General features: G+C 37.0%; 1 protein-coding gene across 1 annotated transcript in view; it reads right to left on the bottom strand.

Annotated features, from left to right (window-relative positions):
• Nucleotides 1–889: 889 nt before the first annotated feature.
• The window catches only part of slc24a3 (solute carrier family 24 member 3), a 53,221-nt gene continuing 34,079 nt past the window's right edge, over nt 890–20,031 (bottom strand). Inside the window, exons 3-17 of the mRNA XM_086093064.1 lie at nt 18,884–18,960; nt 16,651–16,725; nt 16,262–16,346; nt 15,424–15,527; nt 13,695–13,769; nt 11,825–11,850; nt 11,668–11,721; nt 11,060–11,187; nt 9,458–9,618; nt 8,869–9,109; nt 8,074–8,240; nt 6,900–7,014; nt 6,419–6,531; nt 6,127–6,192; nt 890–5,286 (exon numbers count right to left, since the gene is read on the bottom strand). Of these exons, the coding sequence (XP_085949190.1) occupies nt 5,137–5,286; nt 6,127–6,192; nt 6,419–6,531; nt 6,900–7,014; nt 8,074–8,240; nt 8,869–9,109; nt 9,458–9,618; nt 11,060–11,187; nt 11,668–11,721; nt 11,825–11,850; nt 13,695–13,769; nt 15,424–15,527; nt 16,262–16,346; nt 16,651–16,725; nt 18,884–18,960 (1,637 nt within the window). The 3' untranslated portion in view covers nt 890–5,136. The remainder of the gene's footprint in view (nt 5,287–6,126; nt 6,193–6,418; nt 6,532–6,899; nt 7,015–8,073; nt 8,241–8,868; nt 9,110–9,457; nt 9,619–11,059; nt 11,188–11,667; nt 11,722–11,824; nt 11,851–13,694; nt 13,770–15,423; nt 15,528–16,261; nt 16,347–16,650; nt 16,726–18,883; nt 18,961–20,031) is intronic.

Genomic DNA, 20,031 nt, shown 5'->3' on the forward strand with positions numbered 1-20,031 from the left:
CACAAACGTTATATTAATTAGAATGCCGTGTTTAGAAAAGTGGGGATGTATCGAACTTATTATTGTAAAGGCCATTTTTGGAGTGACTTCCAATTTATTCATTTATTTTAAATTAGTTTTTCCTGTAAGTGAATAATTCAGATTTAAATATTCCCACAATAACAAATGTGCAGCCAAATTTCCAGTTGAATATATATGTTTTTCTAGATCTATTCAAATAATTCAACAAACAGAATACCAATGCAATGCAAAAAAATAAATAAAAATAAAATAAATGATGGAATGAACAGTGGAAATATACCCATAATCCCATTTCACTAAATGCTACCGGTAAATGTTTGTCACTTGTCATACATTTTGAGAATTACTTTTATGTTTTACTCCAACAATGGCCATCCTTCCTTTGTCGCTTGTATGACGGTTAAAAATCCTCAAATGTTCAGAAAAAGGCACGGGGGAAAGGAATACACATTTCTCTCTCTCCATTATTTCCAATCAGAATGAATAGGATTTAGTGATTCGAAACAAGGAATAATAAGGCGACACATATTTAGTTGCCTTGAGCAAATACATATTTATTAATGCTCTGGTAGCAAAAATGATCTCTAAAATGACATTTGAAACATCTAAACACAAAGTAAACCATCCAGTTGAAAAGTTTCTTGTTTGAGAAGCGGCAACACTTGCACATGTACAGAAATGGATTGTGCTATAATTGCCCCCCCCCATCCCCCCCCCCCCCCCGAAATGGATTGTGCTATAATTTCCCCCCCCCCCCCCCGATCCCACTGTACCCAAGCACGAGCATGCATGTCTATTCGGTAATAGATTGAAATAAATCCAGTGCCAGGAATTCAGTGTAATTCCAATCCAAATATACATTAAGAGGTACTATAAATAATTTATTATATTGAACATGAATCTCCATGCGAGTAAACAAATAGCTTCAGAGGTCTCACACACATCAAAACAAAGGAGTACAAGGGCGACCTATATCCTATGAAAATATATTCAACAAATATACATATGGAGACAAAAATATATACATTTATACCTATTATGTACATATAATACAAATGCAATATATCATCTATAAGGGTATCACATATTTCAGAATCTCCAAGACAAAATGTTGTTTTGAAAAACATTAGCATTGTTGTGGTGGTTTGGTTAGTTTAAAACACATGGTGCTTTATACTGTTTTGGTTTCAGGTATATATTGTAAATAGCAGCAGAGGAACATTTCAAAACAAACCTGTAACAATTTATTGTATGATAAAGTGCATGGTATAAATATGTTCTGTTTCGTACAATAATCTAAAAAGAGTTCACATGCCAGACACTGACAAACTAATTTTGGAATGTGTAAAGATCAAAACAAGGGATGTGCATTTCTTTGATCAAATAAATAAATATGACTTAATAATCAACGTACTGTTATTTTGGGGTGAATTGTCCTGATTATTGTGGATCATCAATGCCTTTCATACCGTAATACGCAGGTCTCATCAAAACAAGGAAACATTGACATACATTAATCTGTCAATAATATTTTGCCACAAGACAAAAGCTTGGTATGCGTATTTTCCTCAGTGAATGAATTATTAACAACTCTCAAACATGCTCCGAGCAATCTGAATGTTTAACATCTGAGAGCGAAAAAACACAGAATTGTCTAATATTAAAATGGTCATAAAAAAAAAAAAGGAGGAATGTCATCGCCGGAATGATAAGATGTTGTAATTTGATTGTTTAGTTGCAAAATGCATTTGTGTATTTCAAAAACAGTCCTGTTTCGAAATATCCTATTATTACCTGTTTAATACACACCGATTTTTTTTTTTCATTTTACAACTCTTATAAATTGTGAAGTCTTTCCTATTTAAAGCGGGATATTAACAAGTTTGTATGATCATAATTATTGCATTAAGTATGTTATTCAACAAATTTAAACCCTGTTTTCCTGTAATAGCACAGATGACAGAATAATAACAAAAAATATGACCCACCAAAACAACAAAAAAAAAAAAAAAAATATATATATATATATATATATATATACAAAAAGCAAATACAAATGGAAATAAAATGTTAAAAAAAATACGTAAAAAATAATTGAATGAAAATGAAATAAAATGCCTTTTAAAGTTAGAAGCAGATTTTTTTTTTTTTAAGGATTCTGTGCAACAGATTCAGTCAACAGGTTTCAACAGCTGTGGAAGTCTTCTAAGTGCGAATTCTGTGCTGTTTGTGGACTTCTGTAGCGGAGTGAAAGTCCTCAGGAGTGTTCACAAAAGTACATTTTACATGCTCTAAAACCTAGTAAAAATATTCATATAGAACAAACCTACCAAATTGGGACAAATCTAAACATTAGGCCATACAAAATACAAAGTTTGACGAAAAAAATAAAGTATTCAACTCGAATAAATGTCCTGATATATTACATCTTTCAGTGGGACATCAATCTACCAAAAAGTAGCTAGTTAATAATGCCATCAGTGTTTTGACTCTATTTAATTAGCATATTAACTCATATTAATTCACTCCCAGCCATTTTCACTGAAGCAACTCCCTTCGCTCCCGGCAGAGATGGGAAAAATACTGACATTCTGTACTTGAGTAAATGTACAATTACTTGCATACATTTTTTTTTTTTAACTTTGGTCAAAGTAAAAGTACTCATTTAAATAAATACTCAAGTAAAAAGTTTAAAAGTACAGGCTCTAAGATGTACTTCACGAGTAAAAGTAAAAAAAGTATTTTTACCGCATCCTCCGTGTGTCATGTAATTTGAAGACCATTACATTTAAAATATCATCACTTAAACCCTTAAAACTGACTAAATCGCCTCGCGAAGCCCTTGCAATATTTTTTTACTCCTCTAGATGGTGCCCTTGCTTTAAAGATGCAATGGAAATGAATTACGTTTCCACAACTTGCCTTAAATACATGTATACATTATGTTTAATGATGTTTACAGGAGAAAACGTGTCTATTTTTTTATTAAACAATTATAACTGTAATACACCAAAAGATGCATCTGCCAAATAAATCTAATATTGGGGTTTACGGTACTGAGCAATAAAAGGAAAAGGGGGTCTTGAAAGCAGCACATACCGTCCGACCTTCTGTTTTGAAAATGTATCAAGTAAAAAGTACACATACTGTTTTTAAAACGTAACGGATAAAAGTAAAAAGTATTCTAAAAAATAAATAATGAATTGAATTACAAAGTACTGGGAAAGAATACTCAAGTACAGTAACAAAGTATTTGTATTTCCCATCTCTGGCTCCGGACAGTTTTACTGGATTTTGACTGATTTTGCAAGGCAAGATTTTGCAAAGCCCACAGAATATTGTGTTCTATTGCTATAAAAGCATGTAACCTACCAAAAGAAAGATTTGAGTCTCTTTTGCAATATACAGCTAAGTTTCATCGTTATTCACAAACCAGTTCAAAACACTGGCAAAAAGAGCTTGTTGCAACATGGTCCTGGTTGATCTCTTGTACTGTGCGGCCACCAGCAGGCTGTTTTTGTAATAACTAGCGTTGCTTTCAGGTCAAAGGCTGCATCAAAGCCTTCTTTATGCTCTAGCATAAAAAATAAAACCCATTAACTCATTCACTGCCATTGACGACTATAGACGTCAAAAATTCCTGTGAACTATTTCTATTAGGTAAACAATTTTTCATTTCATTTAATTTTTTATGAAAACCTATATTTTTTTATTGTACATTAATAACAGATAGAAAATTATCATGCGATTAATTACGATTAAATGCCCATTATTATTATATATTTTTTTAATTAGGCCCGTCAGGCGATTACATTTTTTAATTGTAATTAATCACATGACTTCACTAGTTAACTGACGATTAATCAAAATTTTTATATCCGTTCTAAATTTACAAAAAAAAAATTCTAGGTTTTCATACTCGTTAGCAAAAAATTTTTTTTTTTTAAACTAAAATAAATAATTCTAATGAATTTTTGACATCTATAGCCGTCAATGGTAGTGAATGAGTTAAAAACGTAATAATACGTTTTTGGGACCATGGCAATATTTAAAATAGAGCGTTTTTATAAGTTTTGTGGAGCAAACGAGTTAAAGGAGCAAAAATCAGCAGTAAGTTATTTTCTGTACTTTGCTTCTATGTCACGCCTAACAAACACAAAAAAAACCCGGCGTCATCTTACAAGGAAACACATCCCTATAATCAGCATGGAGCATTTGGAGGACAACAAAGAGTCCAAGAGGTCCTCCTCTCAAGCTAGTTTAGGCTTTACAGTGCAAGTTTTTCTTTTTCTTTCCTAACATCAAAAAACATCAAAATCAATTGTGCTTGTCGGTACACATCTGTCAAGAAGTGCTTCTCTCCTATAAGAGTGGATTGCAGCGACCCTGGCTGGCACCATAAATAAACCCGTTGAGGGCTCTGTGACCTCCAGAGGAGAAATGAGCGTATGACACCAATAAATAATATATGAGCCATCTGGGGCTATTTACAGAGAACTATTTACAAATGGGGACCAAAAGCTCTGCGGAAAGCGCATCTTAAATACAAAACATGTCACTGTGATGTGACACTTGACAAAATATGATAGGGATAAAAATGCCCCTGGTGTGTTTTGGATATGTCGAGGAGATATCGATATAATAAGACAATGTGTCCCATGGCTCGATGCTATGAATTCTGGATCTGTAATAATAAAACATAATCCAGGATATGCTGGGATAACAACATCTGAGACGTGGTCTCATCTGCAGAGCAAATGTAGTCCTCGTGAGCAGATGACAGTTTACTGACTTGGGATCAGATCAATGCCACAGTGCTAGACTTCCACTTGTCAACACGTTGCCGCGAAAATGTAGAGAAAAAAAAAATAGTCTACCACAGCAGAAATTCGTCATCTCTCCTCTTTTCATACGGATAAATTCAATGACAAAATAAAAAATAAAAAAATAAATAAAAATGTGATTTCCACTCAAGAATGCAGCAACATGGAGGTTGCCTGCACATATCTTTTTGTTAATAAGATGTCGGTGCTCCTTCTGCTACACTGCCATCTCTTTCCAAATTTAAATGCCACGTCTCGTTTGAAAGTGTGTGCGTGTGTCTGTCTGGTGTGGTCAGTCATCTCTGCAGGTGGGCAGGTTGACAAAGGTGAAGATGTTGTACTCGATGAGGCAAGAGAAGCACAGGAAGACGGAGTAGAGGAAGATACATATGAGGCCCAGGCGCTTGTCCAGTGTCCACTTGTTGAGGTGAACTCCAATGACCTGAACACACACACACACAAGCATGCAACTATCATTCAAAATACTTCGATTTACTCGAGGGGCCAAAAATTGTGGCCGGACAATTTTGTGGACATAGAAAATATCTTCGATCTTTTGATTTAAAGCTCATGTAGATGAGAGCAAAAACATGTGTTGCATTTTTATTTTCGTACAGTCTATATACAAATCTACGACGCCGTATTTGGGCCATGTACAAATATATATTTTTTAGAGGGTGAGGGCAGTATTCTGAGAAAAAAACTCACAAATTTGCGACTTTATATAGTGGCAAATTTGAGACTTTATAAAGTGTCAGATTTGCGAGAAAAAAACTCGTATTTTTGCAATTTTATAAAGTGGCAAATTTGTGAGAAAAAAAAATCGTATTTTTGCAATTTTCTAAAGTGGCAAATTTGAGACTTTATAAAGTGGCAAATTTGAGACTTTATAAAGTGGCTAGTTTGCGAGAAAAACCCCTCGTAATTTTGCAATTATATAAAGTGGCAAATTTGCGACTTTCTAAAGTGGCAAATTGCAAATTTGCAAGAACAAAACTCAGAAATTTGCAACTTTCTAAAGTAGCAAATTGCAAATTTGCAAGAACAAAACTCAGAAATTTGCGACTTTCTAAAGTGGCAGATTTGCGAGAAATAAAACTCATAAATTTCCGAGTTTATAATGTGGGAAATTCGTGAGTTATATAAGGTGGCAAATTTGCGAGTTTCTAAGTTGTTTGGCATCTTCATTAAAAAAATCTCACAAGAAGTTTGGATGTTGTGGTTTGCTTAGGAAACATGTTGCCTTTTGTGGACTTGATCAGACATTTCCTTGAACACTCACCGTCAGGAACACAGACGCCAACAGGAGGCCGACGGAAAAAATCAGTCCTTTGCTGTATAATTTAATCTGCAAGAAAGAAATATGTTTGAATGATTGCGAGCAGAAAGAAGAATATGAATTGAACACTTATCGGACGATTATCAGCAGTGTCTCAAGATAGAATTTCTTATCTATGAGTTGCATTACTGAATTAAAACAAAACATTGTTAAAAAGTACGTGAATAACTTTATGTGGTTTCTCTTATTCCTATTTTATTGCGGAACCCCGCTTTCATCTTTGTCTGTTGCTTACGTCAGAGCCGTAGTTAATAGCGAGTGTCTTCAGGGCCCAGGGGAGGCCAAGGCCCACCAAGATGTCAAACACATTACTACCGATGGAGTTGGACACCGCCATGTCTCCCATTCCTGCACACAAGCACAGGGAGAAAGCTGTCAGGTGAGGCAAAACGCAAGCAGGAAATGGAGGTTACAGGGCAGGCGGCTCGGCCGGGGGTTCAAAAGGTGAGATCGTTGTTGTCACGTGTCTGACTGATGTACCAAAGAAAGGATGACGTGACAAGAGCACAAAGTGAAGCAGGGTGATGGTGAGGGCGCATGTTTCCACAAGCCCGGAAAAACAGATCTGTTTAAATATTTGATGACAGGAACTAGAGAATCACACACCAAAAGGTAGTTGAAGGATCCCTGTTGAGCTGTCGCCCTTCACCACCACCCAGTTTTCACTCAAATGTGACAAGAAAAGAAAATGGCACCGTGTGTGCGCGACCGACTACCTTGTCTTGCCACTATGAGGCTGGCCATACAATCAGGGACGCTGGTCCCAGCTGCCAGGAAGGTGATGCCCATGATGACGTCAGGGATACCCAGAGTGAAGCCAATCACTGTTACCTGAAAAAACAAAAAAAATCTGTTAATAATAGGGCCCGACATGCATTTTTTTTCCAAAGCCGATGCCGATTTTTGGCACACTTGAAGTAAGTTAAAGCGAGTACAGAAGAAGGTTGCGATTTAATTCTATTAAAATAATTCGTTTTTCACACATTGGGAAGAAGTTGTGGCCTTGCGTAGTGTTATCTTACCTGTGGGTATATGTTCCCACGGCATTTGCGTGTGGATATTAGTTATTTGAAAGAAAAACACTCCCGAAGTCGATGCTAACTTCCTGTTAGCATGTGAATGGGATCCCCCCCTCCCCCCTTTGCTTTTAGCAATAGCGCTAGGCTAGCGATGTTCTAAAAACAAAGCATCTTTTGTATTTAAATATACAGTGGATGTAATTCTTAATGTAGTGTATTTAGTTTTACAGTTAATTCCAACTGGGATGCCATTAAACAGCTTAAAGGACGCTTGGGGACAACAGAATGACATACGCTACACACTTGCTAGTTGCTAATGCGACGCAAGCAAAAATGGTGCATTCAGGGTACTTCCACAGCGTCGGAAACTTCGGTTTACTTCGATGATAACGTTTTAAAGGACCGGTGTTTGAAGGGAAATAATCGGGCTATTATAATCGGCGGCCAATTAATCGGTCGGGCCCTAATTCTAAATATTATATATATATTTTAATATTATCAGCTGCTCCTCACTAAAAATCTATAAAGTATTTACAGTGGTCACTCACTACTTTGTGGTTCACTTATTGCAGATTCACTCGCGGATTTGTCTTTGTGTCCATTCATGCTGCTATTTTTGTCCTTCTTTGTAATATTTAATAATATAATAATGTAATATTTAATGCAATGAAGTTATTTATTCAATTAACTTCAACATGCTTGTTGCAACTCAGAAGAGCTCATTAAGGTGACCGATAGTATTAGTGGTTATTGAAGTGTGTTCAATTTTCCTGCTAACTTTATTTCCGGAAGAAAAAAAAATTTCAGAAAGTAAATACGCAGCAACAACAAGCTTCTACCTCTGGTTGAGCATGACTTTGAAAACTCTCACCATCCAAACCATGACGTAGGAGAAGGCAGCGATCCACAGGGTGGAGGAGACAAAGGACAGCATGAAGCAGTTCTCCCAGCGAGGGGTGGAGCAGTTGGGCACCGTGAAGTAGAGCAGCAGGCACAGAGGCCAGGCCAGCAGCCACTTCAGTTTGTTGCATATACCGGCTGCAATACATACACGCACGCACGCACGCACGGAAATGAAAAATGAAGAACAGCCATTCTTTTAAATGATGACAGAAAATGCTGAACTGTGTTCAAAGTGGGACTTTTTAATGTTTGTCTCATTGAAAATGAATGGTGAAAAGTTGATATTTAACGTTAAATTGTGAGAATATTGTAAGTAATGCATGGAATGGAATAAGATAATATATATACGGCTTGAATTTTTGAAGTAAGTCGAAATTTGATTTCGGTGTGTATTATGTGGGAGTTGTTACATGGCAAAAAAAAAGTGTAGAGAATAACAAGCGCCTGATATAATAATAATAATAATTATAAAGGTTAGAAACACAATTAACTTCTACTTTGATAACTATCAGATTATCTTTTACATATTTGATTTGATAAGATTGCATCTGTTGGGTTGCAATCGCTACGCAACTTCTACATTGAATCTTTTACGATATGATTTCACACAAAATTGGATTCCAACAAGCTGCTCAACAACTTGTGAATAATAAACGATTTGAATTGTCTTATTGGAATGAAACTATTCACCATACATGAGGAAATTCATCTAAGGCAAAAACGTTCTTAGTATGAGTAACACCAACAAGATGATTTCAGCTACCTGGACACTGGAAGGGCACCAAAGGTCCTTCCCCATCCTCTTCTTCCTCCTCCTCGTCGTTTTCGTTATTCTCATTGTCTTCGTTCTCCGTCTCATTGCCCGCCTCGTGATCCTCACGCCGCGTGTTGATGCCGCGCTCTGCTCCAGACAGCCCGTTTTCCGCGGCCCGCTTGCTCGCTCCTTTCGCCGGCCCGTCTGAGTCGCCGTTGGTCAACGTTCTTGTGTTTATCAGACGCTGCCTCTGCGCCACGCGTCAGACGCATCACGGTACACATTGCAACATGTTGTATCAGCTCGTGTAGAAAAAGTGTGTTTATGACTTGATCTAAATCATGTATACATTTAAAAAAGCACATAAATAGACCCTCTGCCTATGAATCGGGACACTTTCATAAATTCTACTAGCAAAAATGTTCAAATATGACCAAGTTAGTTCTTCTTTTGCACGTTGCACTAAATTTGTGTTGGGAACGCAAATGCCGCCCCATTATGTTAAACAACATCACATCAACAAAACATCATTATTCTAAACCACATCTCCATTTGCCAATCAGAACTGTAAAAAGAACCGGCGAGTGTGTGTCCTTACCTCAGTGATGAGCATTCGGGAGGCCATGGTGAGGCGGGTTCTCGGGGAAAAGTGGCTGGTGATCATGATCCTCATGCCGGCCTCTGAGAAGGACAGCTGGTGGGGGTACGCCGAAAGCAGCTCGTCAACCATCAGCACTGACGTTTTCCTGTGGCGGTTTGCTGTACGACACACACGCACAATATACGCAGCACGCACGTAAACTTTACGATCATAACCTAACAAGAAATGTTGTTATCCGTCAAACTACCTTCCTTCTGAAATCTGAGTCTGAGCAATAAAATGACTGCGTTGGCGCAATTTTATGGCATATTGGTGCCAAATAATTACGTTGGAGTGAGTTGGGGGAGCAGCATTTAGACAAAAGGGGTGCTTTGTCGCCCTCTTGAGTAATTTATAAGCAATTATAAACATATCCGTGGTAGAGCATTGTCCTGATCCACCACAAATCAGGCTCAGGTGAGTTATGGGCATGACAGTTCTTTTAAGTGAACTGAATCTTTAGAATCAGTTCATTAACTCATTCACTGCCATTGACGACTATAGACGTCAAAAATTCATGTGAACTATTTCTATTAGTTTAACACTTTTTCATTTCATTTCATTATGAAAACCTATATTTTTTTATTGTACATTAATAACAGATATGAAATCATCATGCGATTAATTACGATTAAACGGCCCTTATTTTTTTTAATTAGGCCCGTCAAGCGCTTAATTTTTTAAAATTGTAATTAACCACATGACTTCACTAGTTAACTAACGATTAATCACAAATTTTATATCAGTTCTAATTTTACAATATTTTTTTTTCTAGGTTTTCATACTCTTGTTAGCAAAAGTGGATTTTTTTTTTAACAAATAGAAATAGTTCAAATGAATTTTTGACGTCTATAGACGTCAATGGCAGTGAATGAGTTAAAAAGAACCGTTCAAAAGATTCGTTCATGGAATTGTTTCCCCCCCCCCCCCACAACGGACGTAAATTAAAAAAAAAACACGCAGTTAATGTTATGTTGCTATATTTGTTGTCACGAGTGTGTTTCTATCAAAAACAAAAGTACGTTCACTCACTGAATCATTCCTGAACCGGAATTGGCAACACTTTCACTCACTGACTCGTTCACTCGCGTTGGCTAACGCCAATAGCATGGGAGTACGTTCGCCCACGTGTCTGAAGCCGGCTGCTGATTGGTTGTTCGCGAAGATTGACGACATGAGCATGGCTGAGCTCAAATGGACTGAGAAAAGAACGCATCACTTCAGGAAGTGATCCGTTCACTCACGTTCACTGAAAAGATTTGTTCTTTTTTAACGAAACGTACGTGAACGACACAACACTAGCTCAGGCGGTTGGCAGTGCTAATGAGTTAAACAGACAACGAAGGTTAAGTCATAGAAGTTTGTTTTTAGCGCTGCTCTTGTGTGCGCGGTGGATGTGTTGACGCTCGCAATTAGGAGTGTGTTTTGCACAGTGACAGCAGTAGACAGCGCCAGTAAAGACGAACGAGTACACGAGCCGATGGCGTGAGTTGCCGGCATTTGAATTCAGGAATGTCATCTAACACATAAAACCTACAAGTTCCACAAAGCAACGCGTACTTTTTTTCAACAGGACGGCGGTTGCATCGGAGCCATCATCGAGCTCGCCGTTATTAGCGGCTCCATTTCTTAAACCGGGTGAGTTCTTCTTCCTCCTCTCCAGAAAACGAACCACATGGGAGTTGAAACTACAGGAAAGAAATCCAACACATCATGACTCATCTTCAAGATAACTTCAGCTCCGTTTGACTTCTTATACATTTTATTATTAAAACGTAATCACTCCCAGCCATTTTCATTAGAGCAATCCCCTTTCGCTGTTTTACTGAATTTGGACTGATTTTGCAAGGCCCACAGAATATTGTGTTCTTTTGCTATAAAAACATGGAACCTATAGATAAGTTACATTGATATTCAGATTACTGGTGAAAACACTGTCAAAAATATCTTGTTGCAACATGACCCTGGCTGATCGCTTATACGCTGCTGCCACCTGCTGGCTTTTTTATTTATTTATATATAACTACCATTGATTTAAGCCACCTCTTCATGTCAGAAAAAAATGCATAAAAAACAAACAAACGTATAAAATAAGTTTTTGGGCGTGAATGACAAAGTATTAAAAAAACATATTTACACATTTTTGGGTTTGAATGAGTTAAACTTACTTCATAATCAAAATATAGCCGAAATACATCAGAATCAGCGTGAGTGCTTCCCACCTGAAAAAACACAGTGAATCAAATTCATTGTGTGAAAAATGTTCCGTCGGTGTAATTGAAGTGTAAGTGAATTTTGATGACCAATAAGGTAAATGGCACTTACCAAACCACTTTTTCATCATAAATGAACTATGATAAGGAAAGAAAGGTAAATGCTGTTAGGTCATTGAAACGTTTCAATGTATATGCAGTGTAATATACGAGACAGCCTAAATACAATACACCTCAAAGTCAAAGCTTACTCGAGATCAGCAGAGATGACTAAAACGACTATCACAATAAATAATAAGTTATTCCCTCCATCTATTCTCTTCGTCTCTTCCTTTTGGCTTGTCCCGTTGTCTTCCCTCACTCCTACATCAACCTTCTCTTCGGTCTACTTCTCCATTTCTTTCCCGGCAGCTCCATCCTTATCACGCTTCTAAATATACTCACCGTCTCTCCTCTGGATTTATCCTCCAAACCGAGTCTCCTGAACACACAATACATCTATCTACATTTCTCCTGATCATCAGGTCAACAAACTCCCGAGCTTTTTCTTTCATAGTCCCAACATTCAAAGTAACCACTTTTAGGTCTTGGCTCCGTGCTTTCCTCTTCTCGTTCTGTCTATAACACTGTAAAAAATGAGGAGTAATATTTACTTGAAAAAAACATAGTATTTTTTTTTAACTCAGAAATTCTAAGTACATTTTTACAAGGATTTTTTTAGGACGTTTTACCAGATTATATATTAACTCATTCACTGCCATAAATTCATAATAAAAAAGAAAAGATGATTACAAATTAGGGGCGACAGGCGATTAAAATCTTTAATTGTAACTAATCACATGACTTCACTAGTTAACTCACGATTAATCACAAATGTTATATCTGTTCTAAATGTACAATAAAAAATTCTAGGTTTTCATACTCTTGTTAGCAAAAGTGGGAAAAAAATTTAAACTAATAAAAATAGTTCAAATGAATTTTTGACGTCTATAGCCGTCAATGGCAGTGAATGAGTTAAGAAGAAAAAAAGCTATGTTGCGTTGAGGAACGAAGTCATGACCTTCAGCTTGGAAGACAGACATGCTACCACCTGAGCCATGCCACTCTTGGTGTTTGCCCCTATACTGCATTGCTGGTGTGTCTAAGATGACACAAAAACCGATGTCTTGGAAGTACGAGGATTCCACCTGGCTCCAGCATTATATTAACATACAGAAGAAGTGGCATGGCTCAGGTGGTAGAGTGGAGTTTGTTCCTCAACACTTACATAGCTTTCTTTTTTTTCTTTAATAAACTCAAGTGTCAAAACTCTCCTTGTAAACGGATTTCTGAGTGAAAAAACTTTATTAGGTTTTTTCAAGTCATTATTATTCTATTTTTTTTTTACAGTGTTTGAACCCACATTCCAGCTCTCCTCCATCTTCGACCCACACTTGCTAAATTTCCACCGGCGCCTTGTAGGTTTAACGGCGCCGATGGTGGTCGCTGGGCCACAACCGATCAAGTATGGAATTCTTCGAACGGTACGGCTTTTGATAATATCTGACCTGATTTTAGGTGAAAGGCAGGTTACAGTGCACTCTGGAATTGGTTGACAGCCAAACACAGGCCACATATAGCCAAACAATCCTTCACACTCAAATGTTCACCATGACCAATTTACAAGTCTCCAAGTAACAAACACAAGATCATCTATCTGACTGAGATTCAAAAATTGGAACTCCTGACACATATGCAAATCACCCTAATAACATATTGTAAAATGAATCACAGACAGTGTCAATTAAAAAGACGAAGGTGTTTTTTTTTTTTTAACAGCCCTTATTGTTGGATCCCATTCAATTGTGAATTTGTTCCTAACGTTGTGGCCTGCAAATCAAAAAGTTAACTCAAAGCCCATTCTACAGTGAAATCATTTATGTAATATTTATTTTATGTATGTAACATAATTGTGTGTCGTGTGATATAAAGAAGTGAATTACCACAATAAGAGCAGAGATGGAGAGAGTGTAGTAGGTGGAGTCTCTGAGCAGAGGCCAGCAAGACAGATGGATGGTCTGCGAAAACAACAACAGAATTTTCACTTGAATATGAACAACTGGTACATTTTCTATTCATACACAACTACATTATTTAGCTAAATAATAATAATAATATATTATTATTATTATTAATACTGATACATATTTGAATATAACAGATTAGTCCAGTTGAATAACACGCGCTTAAAGGCACTGACAGTACACTTCTAACAAGATAAACACGACCCTGCGTTGCTCTTGCATAATATGTAATCTTAATAGGAAAAACATTCTTTCAAGTATGTTTCGCCATTGCTCGTGGGATTAAAGGGGAAAAGCGGGACACGCAGGATTTTCTGATTTGTAACACGGAATGGGGCTGAGAACACTTTCTTTCCTGGGATGTGCATTAATTAAAGAGAAAACTACAAAGTTGCCACTGGAATGAAAAAAAACCAAATGCCATTTTTTTTTTTGCAGAATAATAACCAGTCTGTGATGTTTCCTTTATCCAGACCATCTCTCCTTGACATTATTGAGCTCAATTGTCTTTTTGGTGACAGTTGAAGGCTTTTCTTACATCCTTCAGAAATTTGGGAATGACCTTTCTATTTTGCTTGTGCTCTTTTTAATTCTCATTGTCCTGATATTGGACTGTCCTCGGGGAGCTGTTAGAGAGATAAATGTAATGTCTCAAAGCAGGCTTGATTGCCTTACAAATGAGCCTTCACAATGAAAGGCATGCAGTATTTCACAGGGATTTGAAATCTATTGTTTTTGTTCTCAGAGAATCCATTTTAGACTTATCTTCAGTTTGTCTATTTTATTGTAAATGATTGCTTACAAATGGGCAATTCTTATTGTCCTTGAATCCTAGTAACCAATAACAGTTTAATTATGCGGATGAAACATCCCCGTTTGGTGCAAAACATTTATAAAAGGGCTTGCGTGATTGGGGTGATTGGACAGAAATGAGGTCAATGTTGACCCTGGAGTGCTCTCAAGGTTAATAATACATTATTCAAATAAGTTTGATCTAAAATGTGAAATGCTCAAATGCTTACTTTTTTGAGTTTCCACATTTTAATTTTAAGGTAAACATCAGACAAAGATAACACAAGTAAACATGAAATGCAGACTTTAAATGATGTGTTAAGTATTAATGGTAAAAAAACTAACAATAATAATAAGTCCCCAAAACACTGGTTGGGCAACCCTCAGCAGCAACAACTAAAATCATGTGTTTTTCTATAACTGGCAGTGAGTCTTTCACATATCTTTGGATACATTTTTTCCCCACTCTTCCTTCTAGACTTACTTGTATTCAGCAACTCTGGAGGGTGCTTGAGCATGAATGCATGAAAATCTAGACACTCCAGTTTTTATGGCCGAGCGCACGCCCACTGTCTATGAAAATACAGCCCTCTGAGTTACGGTAAATTTTATTAGATTCGATTAATTTCATTTAAAAAAAAAAGTTAAAAAAAAATAATAAATAAAATAAATACAAATAATAATAATTAAAAAAAACGTAAAAAAAAAAAGGCATGGTCACTGGTAATTTTTTTTTTTATGTCTAGCAGGGGTGTATATAGGATATTAACTTATTATTAAACAATATTACATATACATGAATAAAACAAAAATGTTTGTTCATGAAATATTTACTAATAATAACAATGTACTTTACCTGCAAAGCAAATATGCCACAAACACCAATAATGCAGAGGATATTGAAGACAGCTGAGCCCACAATGGTGCCGACCCCAACATCTCCTTTAGTGATGAATACTCCTGCAAAGCAGACATATAAACAATGATCATTGGATTTGAAAAGTTATTTGTTTACTTTATGAGCTCATACTACCTTAAATTGCCACGAAGATTTTCTTGTTTCAAATAACCTCCTTGCCCCCACCTTAACTCTTTGACCGCCAAAGACATTTAATAACGTTTAGTAAAATCCAAATGAGTGCCGCCAAAGACGTAAAACATAAATATATATATATATATATATATATATATATATATATATATATATATATATATATATATATATATCCATGTATAACCATCCTAAAGTGTGTAAAAGACAGATTATCCAGATGATCTAATATAGACCGACTTTATAGGCCATAGGTCAAATCAATTGGCATTGACAATTCGAATTTCTTGTTTATAATTGCAAACATTTTAATTCTAAATGTTTACATAACAGTGGTTTCTTACCTTGAAAGAGACCTGGGAACCCTATTATTAAAATTAAAATTAACATACAATTAAGAATTTGTACAGTAGCGTGTGCTTGAGACCATTCACTGAAGAATTCGAAGCATGCACTACCCACTTATTGTCTGTCGAATTTTAAGCTACTACATGCGAGTGATGAACCCATTGTGATTGATTTTGTGAATTTTAGGCTTTCACTAAGATTCTTTATTGTACCTGTTGCCTGGATGCATACATTTTGTGTGTGTGTGTGTGTGTGTGTGTGTGTGTGTGTGTGTGTGTGTGTGTGTGTGTGTTACCTATGACCGAAGTGAACAATTCCGGTGCTGAACTTCCTGCAGCCATGAAGGTTGCCCCTGCAACATCCTCACTAAGATGAAGGCGCTAGTTGAAAAACAGAAAGCAATATGAAAGCTGAAAGAAAAATCATGGCCAATTTCTGTAAAATATCATTTTGTCGCTGCTATGTGAAAAACGCTAAATTTTTGTCCTTTTTAAAATTATTATTATTATAATTTTTTCATTTATTTACATTTTTATGTTTTTAAGATGAAACTGGATGCAGACATCCCAAAAACATAAAAATGTAAAAAAAAAAAAAGAAGAAAAAAAGACAAAAATGTTTTTTACATAGCAGCGATGATTTATAAACTTTTTTTTAAAACACTTATAAATGACTGACAATTACCTCACATATCTTGTCTAGCGAGGGGACGAAGTAATCATCACACACAATGGCCAAGGCATAAAACATATAGACTGCCTGTAAACACACACACGAGAGTTAACTTGCATGAAAGGATATTTTCTCTGCAGTTTTTTTTATTAGATCAGATTATATCATTTATATCAGGTTACAATCAACTGAAACCCAGTGTGTAAATTATTTTATTTATTTATTTATTTTACAGTCCATTTACATGGATTCTACAGCACACTGCATACTGTATCTGACAAATGGGGCTGTTGTAGCAACCAGGAACATATAAGCCCTCCAAGCATAAAATGTCTCTTGTTGGGACGGCCAACAGACGCAACAGGAAGTGCCAGAACTTGAAGGGATTGTGAAATGTCAGGTAATACATATGCTCTCTGAATCCTATATGAGAGGCCTTTTTAGTACTGTTAAGTTTAGTCTAATAACTGTTTTGACAGTTTAAAAATATGGCCTGGCATCCATGGCAATCACAGCCTGTCACATTTGCTCATTCCAACCCTCATGTGTCACATTCATCCCGTTTTGTTCACGGTGGCCTGAGATGTGACATTATTAAATCTTTCCACTCTAGTGAGAGTGCGAATTGACGGGAATGTGTTATGTTTGCCATTTCCTAAAAAAACACAAGTCGATCCAGTGTCTGGGTCAGGGGTTACCAACTCCAGTCCTCGAGGGCACCCATCCAGCATGTTTTGGATGTTTCCCTCTTCCAACACACCAGATTAATTTTATCAGCTCATCTGCAAGATAAGCAGATGCCCCAAAACGATCCTGATCGTTTGAATCAGGTGCGTTGGAAGAGAGAAAAGTTTAAAATCCAACACGTTTAAGGGGTTCATTCCGAAATGCGCTCCGAGCGCTGCTTCACTCTGTCCCTTTGGAACCTCTATGCATTGTTCAAATGTGCCGGTCAGTTATACATAGTGCCCCTAAAAAGGATTGCTTGGGGACACGGTGCGCCCAAGCAGTACAGATGGAAACAGTTCAAGCATGAGCTGCTGACTGGTTTACAAAAGGAGGAAATTAATGGGAGGGAAGCTCACTCTGCCTCTCCGAACTTTCAGAGTGGTGTCGGGTGTCAGAGTAAATTTCTGAAAGCACTGGCGGGTGGCCATTTGGTTGACATTTGATGGGAAACTTAGAAAAATTGAAGGACTAATCATTGCCGTGGGTGTTTTTGCCAATCACTGTAATTATTCATAACTGGGTCAGTGCTAACACATGTGGGCATTCTGCCCATTTCGCTGTCGAATGACAGATGACTAATGACGGAAGCACTGCGGGTGAGACACACTTTTTCTCCTTCAGTAAAGAAGAAAATTGCCAGGTATGCTAACTTCCTCGCACACCATTCTCCAAACCTTCTCTCTTAGGGCTCCGTCTCAATACTGATAGCTGGCCGTGTTGTAGGGCTTTGGTGATGAAAGATCACAATGATTATGTTTTCCTCCTGTTGTAAATTCCTCCTTACTGCTATGTTTATGCAACAATTACTTTAGTTGTCAGTTTGTTTATTTAATAACAGGCACGTTGTTAGACAGCAAAGGGTCCTTTGGTGTACCATTTTAAGTCAAGCAGGTTGAACAGCTAAGGTTCCTATAAAGGAAGGGTGTTCTCACTGTCCATACTGTTTATGACTGATGAATGACAGATGCTCAAAATTCATTGACGCACCCACCTCTGATTCTTAATAGATAATCATTAAATTATATTAACTCCAATGTCTGACCCCCCTGTGTGATATTGTCTTTGTGCTTATTTTAGTCTTTAACAGTCTGTGAGGTATGTCCTCCCATCATACGTAAGCCTAGAGTAAGCTTGACCACACAGTGTTTGATTTCATCCAAGCGGGATACATTTGACATTCTTTTCTCTTTCTAGAGCGAAGCAAAACTCTCATTAAACCACATCTGCATGCTTTAAATATTCCCTTTGTAGGGCACATCATGTATGTGCATATTCATAGCATTATGCAACTAACCACTCATTTTCATATGTGTTAATTAAGATGAAGCTCTTGGAAGTGGGAATGCTACAACAGATTTTTTGAAAATGTGACTATTTTATTACTTGTCCTTTAAACTTAAAAACACAAATTTAGTTTAGAAAAAATACTGTATATAAAGACAAAAAAAAAAAGAACTACTTGATTCTTGATCAATATTTTACTGTGTGTAGAGGCTGTACAGTTCAATACACTCACACAGAGGACATGCAATCCCACGGCTCCATCAATGCGCTCCTGGTTTGTGAAGTAGTCTCTGGGGAATTCGTGAATGGCTGCAGATAAAAAAAAAAAAAAAAAAAGACACAATGAAACAGTGCTGGGAAGCCTATTATTATCAAGTGAGAGACGATATCCATATGTCATACAAAAGATCTCTATAGCGACCACCACTAAACAAATAAATGAAAATCAATTAACAAAAATGTCATCCAAATCCTGTCAAATGAAAGGAGGTCAGGATCTTGCTCCGCGAGCGTCAAGTGCATTTCTGATCTATTTCTGTTACAAGCTCTTTTGTGAGGACGATGCAAAAGACGACTGCTTCCCAACTGAGTCGAGCCAAATCAGATTTCATGAAATGGTCAAACCCTGCATGTGTGGAAAAAAAAAAGAATGTGATTCTTAGTCCAGGATGATGTGAAAGTAAATGCAAACATAGCAAAAAATATTGTGTGACTTTCTTTGACATGCATTATATATTTTTTTACATATTTCAATTATTAAAATAGTAAAATACTAATCTAACGAATGCTTCCACGCTTGGCTTCGTCCCCAGCTGTTCACACCTTTATCATTATTCAACGTCCTCGAGGAGTAGTTAAATGCATTATGTAAATATTCACAGAGCTCTTTGCCCCAGGCACTTCCTAATAATTGCATTGCTCCTTTTGATGACCCTGATGGTGGAATTTGCCAACCAAGCTCAAGAAAGGCAAATAACAATTAAAGGAACCTTCAATGAGTCCTCGCTATTCTCTCCTGCTTTCCATTTGTTTCTGAATACAATTCGAAGGGAGTCCAAATATTAACATTTAAATGTGGTGAAATAACATTCCACTCTGGTTATGACCTAACAGACACAATGAATTCATCAGTGCCTGATATCTGATATCGGTATCAATCGGGACAAAATACACCACATTGTCATCATGCCACATTTCCCATTCCATGGAAGTGTGCATACGAGTGGGTGAGTTAAAAATAGCTCCAGCCCAGCATGACCCACCCTGTTTGTGTGTTGGTGTGTGTTTGGGATTTGCTTGGCTAGCTCCACTGTGTGTCTATTTAACGTGCTGTATGTTGGTTTGTGTGTGTGTGTGTGTGTGTGGGGGGGGGGGGGGGGT

Source organism: Leptonotus elevatus, chromosome 13 (assembly GCF_054856555.1).
Source record: "Leptonotus elevatus isolate MCC_2025b chromosome 13, RoL_Lele_1.0, whole genome shotgun sequence".
Lineage (NCBI taxonomy): Eukaryota > Metazoa > Chordata > Actinopteri > Syngnathiformes > Syngnathidae > Leptonotus > Leptonotus elevatus.